At 33.2% G+C, this 18,998-nt stretch overlaps 1 protein-coding gene and 1 long non-coding RNA gene across 2 annotated transcripts; one reads left to right on the forward strand and one right to left on the reverse strand.

The window, feature by feature from the left end:
* Positions 1-217: 217 nt before the first annotated feature.
* Positions 218-2,295, forward strand: LOC122590630. The gene is made up of 2 exons (XR_006322565.1): positions 218-1,186; positions 1,465-2,295. It is a non-coding gene; the product is annotated as an uncharacterized LOC122590630 (long non-coding RNA).
* A 1,014-nt stretch (positions 2,296-3,309) lies between these two features.
* LOC122590629 (cytochrome P450 71AV8-like) lies at positions 3,310-5,162 on the reverse strand. The gene is made up of 3 exons (XM_043762811.1): positions 4,666-5,162; positions 4,147-4,553; positions 3,310-4,060 (listed from the first exon to the last, which is right to left on the reverse strand). The coding sequence occupies exons 1-3, from the start codon at positions 4,898-4,900 to the stop codon at positions 3,446-3,448; spliced, it is 1,257 nt and encodes a 418-aa protein (XP_043618746.1). The 5' UTR covers positions 4,901-5,162; the 3' UTR covers positions 3,310-3,445.
* Between the last annotated feature and the right edge of the window lie 13,836 nt (positions 5,163-18,998).

The following is an 18,998-nucleotide window of genomic DNA, read 5'->3' on the forward strand; positions in this document are numbered from 1 at the left end:
AACCGGACTAAATAACCTGTTTTTTCAAAATTTAAACTACGGTACCAGACTTTAAGGTTAATCAGTTTGACGGTTCGATAAACACCCTGTAAACAAGAGACTAGTTGTGAGTTTTGAGAGAATGGGTCATGAGAAGGACAAAACAGGAAATTCAGGTTTAAAACCGTCTATAATAACATGTCATCTTGTTCAAATTAGGGCTTCTGGGGGCAGACAAAAAAAAAACACTCAGACTACCAACAAGAAAAGAAATGAAGCAAGAGCAGAGGGAAGAGGATGTTTTTCCAAGGGTTGTTGACCCCCCTTTGCCGCTTATGATTTTCTCCTTCTGTCGCCATCCCTAATTTCTCAACAACCCTTTTTATTCTATATCGATACTCCGTATTATTATTATTATTATTTTTTATCGAACGGCAAATCTATTCTACTACTACTATACTCGTATACCACCCCTAATCATTCATGCCAGGTAACCTGATATTGGCATATGGGAGGTGATATCCGTACCATAGTATTTGTCACAGGGACGATTTGTGCAATTTACTCTTTATCTTTAAGGGAAGTGATATATTTACCACGATTATATAGTTCTACACTCTACTGTATAATTTTGATAACAGGCAAGGCAGGGGCAGTGATGATAAATGTGTCTCTATATGTTGGTCGTCTGAGTGTTTGTGGGGTCAAACATTGAGATTTAGCCGTATCTTGGCGGGGCATTCATTTGCAGCCATGGCGGTTTTATCCTTGTTTTTGTACCCACTGTTTTTACAGATCTGAGCCCTCCGTATTATTATTTTTAATGAAATGGTTTTCATATAATCTGTATAATTTAGTAATATATGTTGCTTTTTTATTTTATCTATAACAACTATTGATGAAGTTTGTTTGTTTGAAAGCATGACAAAAGGATTATGAGATAACAGTATAGGTGTTGGTGATTAAAGTGGTTGTTATTGTGACTTTTTGGGACTTTTCTTTTTATAGCCACTCGAATTGACTTATTTGAGGAACTGGTTTGGAATTGCCGTTTTTTCCATTGAGTCGTCTTGAGTAGAAATCGAGTTGGTCAATGTTTTAACTATAGATGAATTTGTTGGTTCTCATTATATGAGGCAGGGGACGAGCCTTGTGGCTATGATACATCATACATACATTGCTTAAATTATTGATGGACTCCCTGAGAGTAAGTATTGTATTTTAAATCATCTTTGTATTGGTAATAAATGTATCTATATGACTATATTTTGTTAGTTAAATATCTGTTAGAACTTCAGGTAATCAGAAATTTTGCTATACAGACCAAATTGGGTGTTTAATAGTATGTGGAATAACCTTTGTGATTCAAACCCATGGATTAGCATTTTAGAAGCAGGATTGGATATTGATAGATCAAACATTCTATTCACAATCCCTTTTTGTAACAGGTTAGATTAATCCTTTTCCTTGTCTTTTTGCACTTAGAGACTTGTAACCATGTGATGGTGTGTGAACATTCATCGATATCTTGCAAACTGACATGGCATTGGAGAAGAGACGTAAGAAGGGGTCGAGTAGAAGAAGAATTGCAATCGCTGTCTGATATGTTCAAAGAAATACATCTTAGAGTTGGGGATGATAAATGGAGCGAGGCCAACGACCTAACTGGAGTTTTCTCGGTGGCTTTCCCCAGGAAGCAAATTGATTCATTTTACCTCCTGACTCGGCTTCCACCAACTGACTAGAAACATTGTGCCGAGCAAACATCACTTTCCGAGGTTAATAAGTTGGAAATGTTCCATGGAAATGCACTGGATGGATATCGATACAGTGCCATGATCTAACTGTAACGTCTTTCCAGAAGGTATTTGCCATATTTTGTTGTACATGCAGGTACTCAAAATGCATGGAATGGAATTCTTTCATGATGTAATATTGACAGGAGGACAGCATAATCCAGGGAACAGTCTAGGGAAGGGATATTAATCAACGGTGGTCGTCGCCTTCTTATGAGTTTCCATAATTTTTTCCTTGCAGAATGGAGCTGATCTGTAAGCACAAAACATTATAATTAGAGATGTGATGGTAAGTTTCTACTTGTTTGAGTGAATCAGTCCAAGTAGGAAGTTTATTTGTCACATCATTTTGCTTTACTTATTCAGTTTTACTAAAATTCAATCTCCTTAAGGGCAAGTTTTTTATTTTTTTTTCCCCACTCGTATCAATATAGTATGCATTACAATACACGTTGTTGTCTGTCCCATTTCGTGTTGGGTACTGTTTGATCATTAAGAATTTGCCCTCTTTCTACCGTAACCATGATATTTAATTTTTAAATCTCTAGGTTAAGATATTAAATTGGAAATTAGTTTGTTGCAAAATATATTCGAATAAGTAATACCTTTAAATAAGAACATGAGAAATGTTCAAAGTGGTGGCTGGCGCGGCACCAACTCCAGCCACATGGTTTCCTGGCCTTGTCCACTACTTGAGCGGGTTGTTTTGGAGTTGTTGGACCGAGATAGTTCCACACTTCCACCCACCTTGCGAATAGAAGGGTGGTTTGCTTCTCATTTTTTTTTTTTTTAATTGGAGAAACTTTATTAATGAAGAACCAACCGGCAAGATTTTAGGGGGCCTAAAGAATACAAAAAAGTACAACCTATATACAACAATAAACAAATCTCGATTGCACCCAGAACCTTAGTTGCAAGGATTGTAAAAGAGGGGAAAAAAAGTTTGTGCTTATTATTGGATGCAAACACAAGAGAAAAATCTCCACCCAGGGTGACCGTGCGAACGGTTCATTTTGAGATGTTTTTGATACAATCCCATTAAGGTTTCGAAGACAACTACTGAAACAAAAGCTCCAAAGATCAACTCTTGCTCCAAAAATGTGACAATTCTCCTCACATGTTGATTAATTCGGTAAAAGAGGGTAATTTAATTTAATCATCCCATCAGATGCTCGAATGTTGACCTCTGTTGCAATACCATAAGAAAGAAGTTAATTGTAGTATTGAAAATTATTAGATCATGCTTCTTCAAGAATTAAAAACATCATATCTAAACCGTCACAGCTCCCATCATAATGCATAGATAATGGTCTTAAATCATATCCTTTGCTTTAACTTGCAGCTTCATGGATCCCGCAAAATCAAGAATATCAGGACTCTATCCAGGATGAACGATGGACATTCTAAGAGTTTGATAAAATTAATATATCTTTCACTCTCAATTTATACAAAAACATAAAAGGTACATCTAAAAGCTCTTGGCATTTATTGAAAATTACATCATCAAACGTTAAAACATTAAAAAAAAAGGGATTACTTTTTTTTTTATATCAAATCTACATACAACTTTATAAGTGTCACTTTTTTCTTATAGCAGAAAACTAAAGGAAAAATATGGGTAATTATATATTGACATCAAATCTATAGACATGATGATATGATGTTGGTCATTAATTTGTGTTAAAAGCAATTGGAACTAAATGCAAGTTGTGTTTTAGATTCAAAGTGATTCCAAAAGTTTCACTTGTATCAAGGTCTTTAGGTGTTACTCCACTCGGTAGTTCCCAATTGAAGTGGTAAAGTAGCCTGGCAAGAGGAAGCTCGATATTGGCTAACCCCAAAGTCAGACCTGGGCACATTCTTCTTCCAGCCCCAAACGGGAGAAATTCAAAATCTGTTCCGAATAAGTCAACCGAAGTCTTACCAAATCTTTCCGGATTGAAACCTTCGGGATCAATCCAACATTCTGCATCACATCCTATTTTCCACGCATTGATAATAACTTTTGTATTGGCGGGTATATGGTATCCACCAATGTCACACTTTTCTCGACTCTCTCTAGGAACTAACAATGGAAGAGGAGGGTGCAACCTTAAGGTTTCCTTGATCACAAGTTTCAGGTAGTCAAGTTCTTGAATATCCGACTCATAGATCTTATTCTTTCCCTTAACTACTTGCCTGAGCTCGCCTTGTACTTTCTTCATTACCCTTGGATTTTTCATTAGTTCTAACATCGCCCATTCTATTGTCACTGATGAAGGATCTGTTCCCGCCGAAAACATATCCTGTGTCAGAATTTTCAAGGTCATGGAAAAAAGATTAAAAGTCAACCATGACTAGTCAGAATTTCTGGTAATAATTCAAAACTAACCAGCAGGACTGCTTTAACATTATCAGAAGTCAATGGAAAATGAAGCCCATCATCATCTTTGAGCCTTAATAGAACATCAAGAAGGTCTTCGTTCTGGTCTTTCAATCCGGTTGCTGCACTACGTTGTTGATGGTCCGAAATGATGTTGTTTAAAATCTTATCAATCTGGTGGTGTAGCTTTTTTAATTTGTATTTCATACCGGTAAGTAGAGGCAAAACTCTGATAGAAGGAAATAAATCGGACAAATTAAAACCACCTGACAAAAATATTAACTCTCCAATCAGTGCAAGAAGCTTTTCCTGATCCTTGCATTTGCTTCCAATCGAAATTCTAACTGCGATGGCATTCATCATCGAGAATATCTTCTCACTAAGATTGATTGTTTCTGACCCGTACGGTGGCAATGCTAGAAATTTAACCATAACTAAAATTAGAAATGTTTGTATGCCAAAAAGATTGGTTAATATATAAGTATAGCTACACTAGAATTACTAGAAAGAAAAAGTCAGATCACTTACAAGTAGTTTTGCCTTTATTGCTAATGGATTCAATGAGATTCCAAGACTCTTCATCACGAATAGATTCAAAAGATCGGACTTTTTTAGCACTTAGAAGCTCCAAGGTGCATATTTTACGCATTTGTCTCCAGTATTCGCCGTAAGGTGCAAAAACGATGTCTTTATAGTTATATACAACGATTTCAGCACTAAGGAGCTTGGGCCTGTTTGCAAAAGAAAGATCATGGGTTTTCATGACTTCCTTAGCCAAAACAGGAGATGAGATTACGACAACAGAGACTTCACCGAGCTTTAGATGAACAATTGGTCCCAGTTTTTGGGCTAAGTTTCCGAGAGCTCGATGTGGGAGCTCTCCTACAAGATGATGCAAGTGTCCAAGTAAAGGGAGCTTCCATGGTTGTGGAGGAAGGTTTCCATTGCTTGAGCTTCTAAGTTTAGTAAACAAATAGAAGAAGGCAATACAGAAAATCAGGAGAGAAAAGAGGATCTGGAGTTCCATTAATACTTAAAACTTAATTAAGTCAATTGCTTCTTAAGAGTTCCATTACTTCTCATTTTATATGGAACAAGGTGACGAAACGAAAAGTCTAAACGCATGCCATATGGTGACATTGATATTTTTCCATTTCATCACAACATTTTTAATATCATTTACACTACAATAATAGTTTTTTTAAGATAATGACGTAACCACTTACCAAATAATTCGTCATGATACTATGTAGTACGTACTATATATAATTACTAGATTATTTCCCACATGCTCGAGATAAACATATTAACTTCCCATCATAACAAAATTAGTAGTTATAATAAATTAAACATATTTATTTATCTATTCTTTATATTATAAATAGAATAGCCTTCGTATTAAAAGCTATATGAGAGAAAAAATATCTAAAATACCCTAAATTATTATATTACACTATAACTCTTTTATCTTTTAAAATGTCTTTATTAATCTTTTACATCATTTACTTTTACATCAATTATCTACACCACTCGACGTCGTTTCTACCATCAACAGTCGTCCCCCACCACCACACCGTCGTCTCCACGAAACCGTCACATTGCGCGGGTACCGAGCTAGTATTGTTTAACAATATGTTAATTACAGTGGTTAGCAATATTTTAAAATTATTAATTTAATAATCAAGGGGGGAAATTTTCTTAAATATCTATACTTGTTCAACAATGACTTAATGATTTTAAAATACTCATGCCGTATTAATCACACAAAATTCAATTCAACGAAATGCCACGTAAGATTTAATAGTCATTTTGAAAATCACGACCAATGTGATGAAACCCAAATGGTTAAATTAATTATATAATAAATATGAAAAAGTTAATATTCGAATGGTTTCTCTCTTTATAACTAAGAAAGAATATGTTTTCTCCTAAGTGTCACTTTTATTTTTTGCTTCGTTAGATTTTTAATGAGTTGTTATTTTTTACATTTAAGTTGTTATATATATATTACCATGATCTTAGTCATTGATTCTAATCTTAATCATCAATCATAATCCTAATTATTAATTTTTTTTTTTTTTTATGTGAGTACAAAGATGTTTATATACGCTATATAATGATTTGTTATTAATTCAATTATAATTATTTTTTTAAAATGAGATTATTTACCATATTATATTTAATAGATATTTATGTTTCATTAGTAATGCTTTAACATAGTTGACGTAAATTATATACTCATAAATTATAATTTTATTGTTTTTATCCGTCGTAATCTGATAGTTTTTAATATTATCATAAATTATAAATAATAATGCAGCTATCACTTACCGTAGTTTTTAATATATATATATTCAATAAATAAGCGTGATATTTGCAATGAGGTTTACTTACCGTAGAGAAAGTCATTTAATATTATTTCAATTGTTCAAAATTAAGTGGTCATTTAATTTTTTGTTTTGGACTTATATTATAGTATTTTCTATTTTAGTTTTCAATGACACTTAAATAGGAGAATTTTGTTGTATGTGAGCTTGCTTTAGTTTTGTGTGTACCCTACTTGATTTTTCACATACTCCCGTAGTCCCGTGTTGTATTCCTTCCTCATTTTTTTTCTTTATAATTTTATTGATCAGGTGATAAATAATAACGGATAATTTTGTAAGTTGTTATTTTACTGTTGTTGTTATATTATGATTTAACACCGTTCATCCATGTCGTTTGTACATCTTTATGGTTATTTGGATAAGGCGTTTTAAATAATAGCATATACATTATACGTTGTTATTGAATTGTGGTTGCCATACTATGATTTATTGTTATTGAATTGTGGTTGCCATACTATGAGTTGTGCTAAATAATAAGAGGTATTTATATGCTCACTTTCATGACCAGATTAATTAAGATTAATTAATGATAAGCAAGCTTATATTTTGTTAAAATAAAATTATCACTATATATATTTTAATGTAACAACAAATATCTATTGTTAGTTATAAAGTGTATTCTATACAAATATTATACTATGTTGTTAACAAAAGTAAACATGAGAAATCGCAGCAAAACACACATTATTTTTCCTCTTAGGTTGTCGACTTTATTTGGGTTGTTCAAACAAACTGTGAAATCAATGAATTTCAAGATGACTGAACAATTGTTTATGAACTTTTTCAAAAATATATAATTTTCCATTTGTGTTTTTTGGTTATAAGCTTCAATCAACTCAAGATAGAAAGTGTTAAAAATGTTTATGTAAAATAGTACATATATATTACCGTATACAATAAACGTAATGCTTCACGAGACAACACCCAAATGACATATATTTTTAATTTGAAATTATGAATATGAATCGAACTTAAAAGCTTAGGTAAAACTATAAGTACTTATGACCAGTTGGGTTGACATAATTAACTAATTTTATCAAACTAAATAAGTAAATAAATATGAAATATATAATAATGCATGCCAAAGTAAAACATAAATTTAATCCTTGACTTATGATGAAGTAAACTTTCACAATTGCTCCTCTCAAGATCATATAAATTATGTATGTCTTTCGATATGAATATTATTACCATAGTTAAGAAGGATATATTTTAACTAATTATATAAAGTTTAAGTATTGATGTTGTCATTTAATAAAGATGAAATAATTAAATATGATTTAATGGTTTTAAATTAAAGATGGAATCTATCAAAGGGTTCTTGTTTGTTTATGAATAAATTTAGGACATTGTTATATATATTTTGGTAGATTGGTAGAATCCCTACATTATATAAATGTTACTTCAAAATTTGTTAGTTATTGCCTATGTGGCATGCTTAAAAATGCAAGAAAGCCCAAAAATCCCTACAATATTTCTTCATACAAGGTCTACGGATTAGTTATACTTTTAAGAAGTTAAATTTTTTGAAAAGTTGAAAGTGTAACCGTTCGTGTATTGATGTGACGGTTACTTCCTTGCGTGTCTATCTCTATATAAGGCCACTTCCATTCAGTTTTAAAACAAAAACACATTTCAAAACATAAACACATAACATACAAGTTAGCATGGCTTCACTAAACCATGTTTCAATTAGAAATTTGCGTCGAAATAATAAGCCATGTACGATAACGGTTAGAATTTTGCGGCTATGGAAGCAATTGCAACCTCTATATGGAGATGTTAATAACCTAGGTAGTATTGAAATGATCCTGATGGACGAACATGTAAGTATTCATCGTTTGTATTATAATCATTATTTACGATCTTATTTATGGTCTTATTTGTTTACACAATTTTGTTTTGTTGTATTGTATACTGTATACTGTGCCGATATATATTGAATGAAATGCAATGCAAACGCCATAAATAACACAATTTTGTTATATGTTACAGAATGAAATGCAAACGCCACATACAGAATGAAATTCTTCCATATGTATCCGCAATTTCATGTAAGTCTTATTTGGAATATAAGGTATTTTATTCTGTCCAAAATGATTTATTAAATGATCTATTAAGATTCTTATGTATTTGTATCTATAATAATAATATTATTAAAAGTAAAATAAACATGCAAGTGAAGATAACTAGTCAGGGACTCTACACTCCATGAACTTGGAGTTTGATGATTATGTTTTTTTTATTGTAATATATAATAATAATAATTGTCATTTTTTGCTACAACCTAATTGTTAGAATAGAAAAGATTGTGGTATCAGTCAAACATCATCTCCCGAATTAGAAGATTCAGACCATCAATGCTCAAGATAATCACGGATCAAGACAACCAATTCAGCCAATGACACAATATCATTTCCAAACATAACTCATAGTTTCTTGTATAAATACGGTTGCCATGTTTCATCATTTGCAATTCAATTCACAGAAATATAATAACAATTCTGGTTACCTTCGTAAACATGGTATCAGAGCAGTGTTCGTTCTCATCATCTACCATTTAAATCATCCAACAACCACCTTGAGCCGCCATGTCCGAAGTCGGCAGCTCGGGTTCCGATCTAGCTATTCAATTAGCAAACATTCTGAAAACCAATATAAACCAACAAACACAAAACCTAAAATTATCAGACAATCTTCAAATAAATCTCAAGTTAAATAATCAAAATTATGCTCTATGGACCCGTATGATTCGGGTTGCCATTGGGGGCAAATCAAAAAAATTGTTAACCCATTTAACCATAGAACCTCCAGCAAAAACAGATGAAACCTTTGAGACATGGGAGCAAGACGACTTAATCGTCTTCTCATGGCTTATACAAAACATCGAACCAATAATAGCCGGCAATCTTACCGAATATCGCACTGCGAAGACGTTGTGGGATGCCCTGGCAACAACTTACAGTAGCGGAAGATATAAGCTACAAATTTTCAACCTTCATATAAAAGCAAATGAACTCAAACAGAATGAAAAATCCCTTGAGGAATTTTGGATCGCCCTTCAAGGCGTATGGGGAGAGATCGACAGAATCGACCCCAATCCCATGATATGCGCCGAAGATATCAGAAAGTATTCAGAAGTTCGATCTGAACACAAGCTGTTCCAGTTTCTTCACGGACTAGATCGGAAATTCGATCCAATCAAACGTGAAATCCTTCGACTCAAAACCCTCCCATCCGCAGAAACCGCGTATGCTACCGTACGCAAAGAAGCCGCTCACCAGAGTATTCTGGGAGAAACTAGCAGCGAGAATCAAGGTGTAGCAGCTGGACTTTATGTCCAATCAGGTGAAATGGAAGGGGTCGGGTTCGCGATTAAAGGCTATCGTGGGAAAAAGCCATTCACTAAAGAAGATAAATCGCACCTTAAGTGCGATAAGTGTAAGATGGTTGGACATACAAAGTCCCAATGCTTCCAACTCGTTGGTTACCCCGACTGGTGGTATGACGCCAGCACCAGCAACAAAGAAGAGACCAGAAAAGGATTTGGGGGTCTCGCGGCGCTAGCGGCGGCCGGAAATGAAGAAAAAGGGGAGTGTTTTTTTGAAGCAGGTAACAAGAACGAGAAGGAGAGATTCTCTCTCACACATATCCACCACAAAGATTTGTTTCCTTATCTTCTCCTCTTTCTAAATGTTTTTCTTTTATACATAATAGGTCCAATAAAAATGTGTCACCACAAAGTAATGGGCCGACTATTAAGGCTCAATATGATCCGATTGTTAGTGGGTTGGCCCATACAGCCCACAGTTCAAATAACACAAATGAACAGTGGATATTCGATTGTGGGGCGATTGACACAATGACCTATGACGTATCTGATTTTTCAAAAATGTCAAAACCAAGAAAGACCCACATTGAAGCTGCAAACCAAGGGAAAATGGATGTAAAGGCGGGGGGAACAATTGAAATTTCTTCGGATATCAAACTCCCAAATTGTTTATATGTTCCTTCTTTGTCACACAAATTATTGTCAATCAGTCATGTGACAAAAGAATTAAATTGTTCGGTACTCATGCACCCAACTTTTTGTCTCTTACATGATATTAGGACGGGTCGGATAATTGGGCGTGGCACTGAAAGAGATGGACTATATTATGTTGATGAAGTTACTCAAGCTAGTACTGTGATGTTAGCTCATGGATCAACAGAAAGGGACGCATGGCTATGGCATAGAAGGTTGGGTCACCCTTCTGCAAGTTATTTACACGTTTTATCTCCTGCACTTTTTCCTTCGAATAAACCGATATCTTGTGAGACTTGCATATTAGCTAAGAGCCATAGACAATCATTTAAACATAATAATACTCGTGTTGAATTTCCTTTTTCGTTAGTTCATTCGGATGTTTGGGGGCCGGCTCCTGTAATTGGGGGGCAACAATTTCGTTTTTATGTTATCTTTGTTGATGACTGTACGCGAATGACATGGATTTATTTTTTAAAAAATTCACTTCTTTCTATACCATGGTCCACACCCAGTTCAAAAAATCAATTCAAATTTTCCGAACTGACAACGGTGGAGAATATGTGAACTCCCAAATGAAATCCTTTTTCCAATCAAAAGGTATAGTTCACCAAACCACTTGTCCTCACACTCCTAAACAGAATGGAGTTGGGCACTCATAATCGAGTCACATGTCCAAAGTCTTTTTGGCCGGAAGCCTTGGCTATAGCCACTTACCTTCTAAGCCGTCTTCCCACCAAAATTCTCAAACTAAAAACCCCATTGGAAACCCTTGAAAAATACACTGAAATCCCTCCAACACTCACCCTCCTACCTAAGGTGTTCGGGTGTACTGTTTTTGTTCATATACCCAAGACCTTTAGAGATAAACTTGACCCGTGTGTAGAAAAATGTGTTTTTGTGGGATATGGTGTGAATCAAAAGGGTTACAGGTGTTACAATCAACACATTGAATCTTCACCACAATGAATTGTGAATTTCTTGAAACCAGCTTCTTCTACCCTGCCCAACTCAGTAGTCAGGGGGAGGAACCATATGATGTACTGAATTGGTTGACATGTACAGAAGGCTACCCTGATCATAGTACCACATCTCTAGAAGACAACAATCAAAATAGTCCAAGTTCTAGTAGTGCCACCCAAGATACATCCCCCGATCCGATATCCGAGGTCAGTGTTTTTGAACCAAATGATTCTCAAAATGATAATTCTCATGATTTGGTTGAAACTACTAATGAAGAACCAGAACAACAAGAGCCCATGAATCAAAGTTCTCAGGATCATACATAACCAGTACTTGAAGAGGTACCAAACAAATACACCCTTCCGCCAAGAGCAAATAGAGGAATTCCAGCAAAGAGGTTCTCCCCAGAAAAGTTTTCTCGAAGCTCTAAGTATCCCTCAGCTAATGTAGCAAGTGGGTACGTGTCAAAAGAAGCAAAGGTGTTCATTGCTAGCCTATACTCAGAAGAAATTCCAGCAAATGTTGAACAGGCTCTGGAATCTGAAAATGGAAGGATGCTATGGATACGAAAATGGATGCTCTTGTCAGAAATGAAACCTGGGAAAGGTGCGTCTTGCCATATGGAAAGAAGCCTGTAGGATGCCGTTGGGTATTCACAATCAAATACAAACCAAATGGAGAGATTGATAGATACAAAGCCTGGTTAGTCGCAAAAGGCTATACCCAGACATACAGAATTGATTATTCCGAGACTTTTTCTCCAGTAGCAAAGATTAACACAATAAGAGTACTGTTTTCAATAGCAGCTAACCAAGGCTGGCCACTCCACCAGTTCAATGTTAAAAATGCCTTTCTTCATGGAGACTTAGAAGAAGAAGTATACATGGAGGCACCACCAGGATTCTCACACAGCTTTGGAGCAAGAGAAGTTTGTTGATTAAAAAAATCTCTGTATGGATTGAAGCAGTCTCCAAGAGCTTGGTTTGGAAGATTTATGGTGGCAATGAAGAAACATGGGTACAAACAGAGCAATTCAGACCATACCTTATTCTTGAAACATAACGAAGGATGTGTTACTTGCCTCATTATCTATGTTGATGATATGATTATCACAGGAAATGATGAAAGGGAAATAAAGAAGCTAAAGGAAGGACTGTTCGAGGAATTCGAAATGAAAGATTTGGGAAGGCTAAAATATTTTCTTGGGACTGCAAACCAGCTGAAACACCCATGGTAGTTAATCAGAATTTATACATGGAAACTGATGCTAAGGTAGCTGATAGAGATAGGTATCAACGGATTGTAGGAAAGTTGATCTATCTCTCACATACTCGTCCAGATATTGCATATGCTGTTGGAGTGGTAAGTCATTTCATGCATCAACCTCAAGTAGCTCACATGGATGCTGTTTTTAGAATCCTCAAATACCTAAAAGCAACTTCTAATCACGGGGTATTGTTTAAACCAAATGGTCACTTGAATATCCAAATATATACAGATGCAGACTGGGCTGGAGATAAAGGGAACAGAAGGTCTACGTCTGGATATTTTTCTTTGGTGGTAGGTAACCTTGTTACATGGAGAAGTAAGAAGCAAAAGGTAGTTTCCTTGTCAAGTGCCGAAGCTGAGTTCAGAGGAATAACCAAAGGAATTGCAGAAGTACTATGGATTAAAAAGCTCCTGTCAGAAATAAGGTTTCCTCCAAAAGAGGTTACTCATGTCATGTGTGACAATGAAGCTGCAATTCAAATATCTGAGAATCCTATACAGCATGACAGAACCAAACATGTAGAAATCGACAGACATTTCATTAAAGAAAAGCTGGAAGCAGGAATTATCGAGTTGTCGTTTGTCAAGTCGCAAGATCAACTAGCTGATATTCTCACTAAATCGGTTGGTATAGGAATACTACAAAATTGCTTGAGCAATTTGAATTTTGGTGATCCCGCCATTCAACTTGAGGGGGAGTGTTAGAATAGAAAAGATTATGGGATCAGTCAAACATCATCTCCCGAATTAGAAGATTCAGACCATCAATGCTCAAGATAATCACGGATCAAGACATCCAATTCAGCCAATGACAGAATATCATTTCCAAACATAACTCATAGTTTCTTGTATAAATACGGTTGTCATGTTTCATCATTTGCAATTCAATTCACAGAAATATAATAACAATTCTGGTTACCTTCGTAAACACTAATAATGTTGTAAACTGTTTTTTGATTAATAGATTAAAAGCGCCAATGATCCATCCATCATTATTAACGATATTTTTAAGATGATTATATATATCACAAGGATACTAAATCATTGCAACTGAGCTATTTTCAAAAAAATCAACTTATGTGTTATTTTTTGTGCGTATGAGTTGGGTGATATACTGATATTGCAATAAAGTAGAGGGATATATGCAGTATCTATTACTAAAGTATGATGATTTGTCCATGGAAATCTCTTTGATGCAATCACTCTCTGCGTTTAGTTTGTTTGTTTGTTAGTTAATATGAGGTGAAATTGTTTATAGTGTTTTAGATACTTAAAAATTTACAATAACATGAATAAATGGTCAATAGCTTTTGTGTATTATAACATGTTATTTTCTGTCGGGCACACTTGGTATAATCTATGTTCATTAAGAGTGTGATCATTAATGATTCAAACTTTCAAATTTTTTATAATATATTTTTCTATATAGAACATATGATGTTAAATATAAATTTTTTTTTTTTGTTTGCTATGCTATCTAAAGCCTAATGTTTTTTTTATACTATTTTTGCAGATGGACTCGATCTCCATTTCAATTGGTGGCTTTGGTTTTTGTAATCTAATTGAAATTTTAACTTATTGTGTTGAAGTTTTCCGATGCCTACACAATTTAAAGTTTACAATTTAATCTAATCTTTGGTTTGTTTTTGTGTAAAAAAACCACGTCAGGCTGCTGTTACTTTTTGGCTTTACCGACGATCAACTTAGTTGGAAAATTCATGCGTGGTGGTTCTTTTCATGTATGGTAAGATTTTACATATATTTGTATTTTTCTATGTTTTTGTTAAATGTTTATGGTTTACCACCCTTTTTTCTTCTCATGTTTTTGTAAATGCATATTCAAATGGGGTATCCAAAAGAATATTTAACAATATTAAATGTCTTTGTACTTCAACATGTATATATGAGATAATTAGGCTAATTTAATGGCCCAGGACGAGTCCTGACATTGCTAACTTGAAAAGAATAATTAATATGACCGTTTATCATTGTTCCAGTTAAGGTTAAGTCATTGACCTGGGAATCTGCTCAACACATTGTTAATGAAGGCGACAATATCAGGCTTTGATGGTCATCGCAAAGAAGAGTACAAGATATGTATGTCTTCTTATTAATACTATAAAGTCTAAGTTGTATGGTGTGGGTATTCTGGAGAAGAAGTTGAGAAGTTGGGACGCTTGGCGGGGTATGGGATTGATAAACTGCCTTTCAATTACTTTGGGATTCCGATTGGGACTCACATGAAAAGAATAAGTTTGTGGATGCCTATTATTGAGAAGTTCACAAAGAAGTTATCAAAATGAAAGGCTAAGACACTTCTATAGGTGGTCGTTCCATTCTTATATCATTGATATTAGGAGCTTAGGTAGTTACTTTCTTTCTCTCTTTCCTTTTACCAGCCATGGTAAGAAAGAAACTTGAAGAAAGAAAGATTCATTGGACTGAGTGGGATAGAGTGTTAGCGAAAAAAGAAGATGGAGGCCTCGGAATAGGCTCGCTTAATGCATTATATATGGCTTTGTTATACAAGTGTAGATGCAGATTCGTGAATTCTCCTGATGCCCTTTGGGTAAAGGTGATGAAATGTTTGTATAATTAGAATTTTGTAGGCCCAAGGGACTGTTTTGCAGCCTCGAAGATGGGAATCTGGAATGGAATTGGTCGAGTAGTGTGCGAGTTAGATAAAAACAGTACGAGGAAAAAGAAATCTCCTAGCCTTTTTAGATTAGAAAATAATCCGAATTACTTGGTTTAAGTCATTGGTCAACTATGTTGTCTACATTTTCGTGGTCTAATTGTAATGATAAGTGGAGCTGGAACTTTAACGGGTTTTCGAATTTCTGAGTTAAGGATTTACACCTTTCCATTGATACTGCTTCTTTATCGAGTGAACAACCTGCAACTAGATGGAACTCCACGGTGCCCAGAAAGGTTAACATCCCCGTTTGGAGAGTTTCAATGGATTGCTTACCTACCCGTACGAACTTAGTGAAAAGAAATATTGATGTTCCTTCTATTCTCTACCCCGTATGTCTTGAAAATGAGGAATCAAGGTGCCACATTTTTTCTCACTGTTTGTTTGCAAACAAGTTATGGCTTGAGGTAGACTCCCTCGCTTACTTAACACCAAGGGACACGATGTCATGGGTTGATGGGTTACGAGTTAACCAAAACAAAAGGAAGGTTATAGAGATGATTTTGTGTTGCTGTCTATGGGTCATTTGGAAGACAAGAAATGAGGCGGTGTTTCATAACCATCAACGAAGAAAGAAGTCTTTTTTATACGTTATTTAGTTTATCTTATTTTTGGTTCTCATTTAGATGTAATAAGTCGAATTTGTCTTGGATCCAGTGGCTTAAAAGCTAAAAACCCACTTTTATCGATGTAACAATTTGGTTTTGTTTGTACCCTTTTTAACCGATACAATCTATTAATAAAATTGTTGTTCAAAAAAAAAAGATATGTGTGTGAATGGTACTGCGTACGTGAGTCAGTGAGTGATGTTTTAGTTTATATATAATCATTTGGTGATCTGATTCGGAGGACGGCATGGATATGAAGACACATTGCCGAGAGTTGTAGAGTTGTAGCACATCCTCCAGCCTTAAATGTTCTGGATTAACACGTAACACATAGGGCTGTGAACGGTTCAGTTTGGTTCGGTTAGCTAGAAATTTTGAACCGTTTTTTGGGTTTCGGTTCGGTTTGGTTAGTTAGAAATTTTGAACCGTTAATTTTGGTTACCCGAAAATCGATTACCCGAAAAAGTCGGTTAATTTCGGTTTTATTTTCGGTTAACCATTCATTAAAGTATTGCTAATATAAAATTTAAGTTTTCAATTATAATAGTCAATATACACCATATTATTTAATTTTGAATTACTTTTTTCTAACGTTAGATTTATGCAATGCAAGTTTCCATTTAAGAATATCATGATTACTACTTATAATATCTTTTATATGATAATACTAATATTTTGATAAATATTTTAAATAAAGTTAACAACTCTCTTAAAAAGAGTGTATATATATATATATAAATTGCTTAGAATATCCAAAACTAATCATAGATTGTGAAAGAAAGTTAGTAAAATTGTTATTATATTAGACATCGGTTCAGTTCGGTTAACCGCGGGTAGTGAATATTGAAAACCGTAACCAAACCGTTACATATTGGTTTTTTTGTTTTCGTTTTTTTCGGGTTTCGGTTTTTTGGGTTTCGGATCACGCGGTTTGGACCAGTTTTTCGGTTCATTTCTTACACCCCTACCTCACATAGTAATTTTTTAAAATTTTATTATAAGCTAAAAGAAATAATATACGACTGTCTGTGTATCGCACGGGGTCTAAGCACTAGTGTAGATATAAACATAGATAACCAACCTAACGACCGACCAGATTTACAATTAACATAAAAAAAAAAAACCGTAACACTATGGTTAAGAGATAGGGGTTAGGAATTGAGATATGAAGACAATAACATTCAATTTTATGTTATTGTAAGGACACTCTTTAATAATATTCTTTAATAATATTTTGATGATATCTAGCAATATACTAATAAGATTGATGATTTTTTTTTGTTGATATTTACATGTGCCACATTTAGTCCAAGTAAACAAATTCTAATTTGAAATTACCTATGGTAATCTTTATATATACTTAAAAAACAACTTAATTAACAACAATTATAGTTTTTGATTTTATCAAATTGGAAATTGATAATGTCATTATTAATTTAATTATAAGTTAAAAATCCTAATAATTATTATTATAAAATATATTATTATTATTATACTAATATTAATATTTGTAAAAAAAATCTTACTAATTTACATTTTTTTTGTTTTCTATCGATACTTTACACTTTTTACCCCACTAAATACTTATTTTTATAATCTACACTTTTTTGTGTTCAATCACAAATTTACACTTTTTAACTATTAATTCGAATATAATAGATAATGAATAATAACTGATATATATCTAATAGAATGATAGTTAATATATAATCAATAGGATAATAGATATTATATATCTTAATTATACGTTCTATTATATAAATATAAAATTAATTACTAAAAAATAAATAAAATCTAATGTAATATGTTAAGATTTTAAAGTAATTTTATTATTATCCTTTTTTTTTTAAGATTGGTAGATGAACAGGTAATCCACTTTCTAATATATGTTATTCATAACATATATTTAGCTTAAAAATTGATTGTAAATTTATTTATTAACAAGACAAAAAGTATACTGCTCAATCCATTATTCATTAGTTCTAAACTTTGAACATCTACTTGAAGAAATAACGTTCTGATTAATCTCAAACTTTCAAGTAAAATCCACCCTCTCAATATTCATGCTAGCTAAACATGCATGTAAGCTCAACTTTTTGGATAATACATCTATGTTTATTTTTAATTACGTTCTTAATATCTTTCAGGATTATTTTTTGGCTATTTTCTCTTTTTATTAGTTAATAGTAAGACTTTTTAGCTTGCATATAGTTAAACTTTGATAATAATATAATCTTCATAACAAAGTAAACTTGTGTATTTTATACGGGTCTAAAATCTCATTAATTATACATTAAAAATCCTAATAATCATTATCCAAATATATTATTATATTAGTATTTATATTAGTTTGTAGCTAAAATCTAATTAATTAAAATTTTTTTTGCTTTTTTATCAATAATTTATACTTTTTAGCCCTGAATACTTAACTTATATTTATTTTTACCCATCAACTTGAGGAGAATTTTTTGAAATTTTGAAATTTTTTTTTAAAAGTTACAAAAAGTATGTATATTTTATTTTTAAAGTTACAATTATCACTCAAATCAAAAGTCTTAATTGTTATCAAAGAATTTGAATACAATCCTAATTGTTATCTAACTATTATAGGATAGGTGATTGATAATAAACCTATTCATGTTACAAGCCTGCATCATGATCAAATACATATAATTGAATGTCAAGTATAAGATCATAAGTATGTTTATATTTTAATTTTTAATTATCTTTTATAATAATATCACATTATAAATACAACAGTTTTCAAAAAAAATTATAATAGAGAATTGTAACATGTGCCTTGTGGAATGACTACGACAAACAATTTCATCAATATTTCTTAGCTAATAATGACAGTGACGAACATGTGATTATTGTACTACAACTTGCAAAGTATAACACTTAAAACTAAATGT

This window comes from Erigeron canadensis, chromosome 3, assembly GCF_010389155.1.
Source record: "Erigeron canadensis isolate Cc75 chromosome 3, C_canadensis_v1, whole genome shotgun sequence".
In the NCBI taxonomy this organism is placed as follows: domain Eukaryota; kingdom Viridiplantae; phylum Streptophyta; class Magnoliopsida; order Asterales; family Asteraceae; genus Erigeron; species Erigeron canadensis.

Coding starts and splice junctions, on each gene's coding strand:
- LOC122590629 (XM_043762811.1), bottom strand. CDS start 4,900: ATGAAAACCCATGATCTTTCTTTTGCAAACAGGCCCAAGCTCCTTAGT. Junction 4,554..4,665: donor CAATAAAGGCAAAACTACTT/GTAAGTGATCTG, acceptor TTAAATTTCTAG/CATTGCCACCGTACGGGTCA. Junction 4,061..4,146: donor ATGTTAAAGCAGTCCTGCTG/GTTAGTTTTGAA, acceptor ATTCTGACACAG/GATATGTTTTCGGCGGGAAC.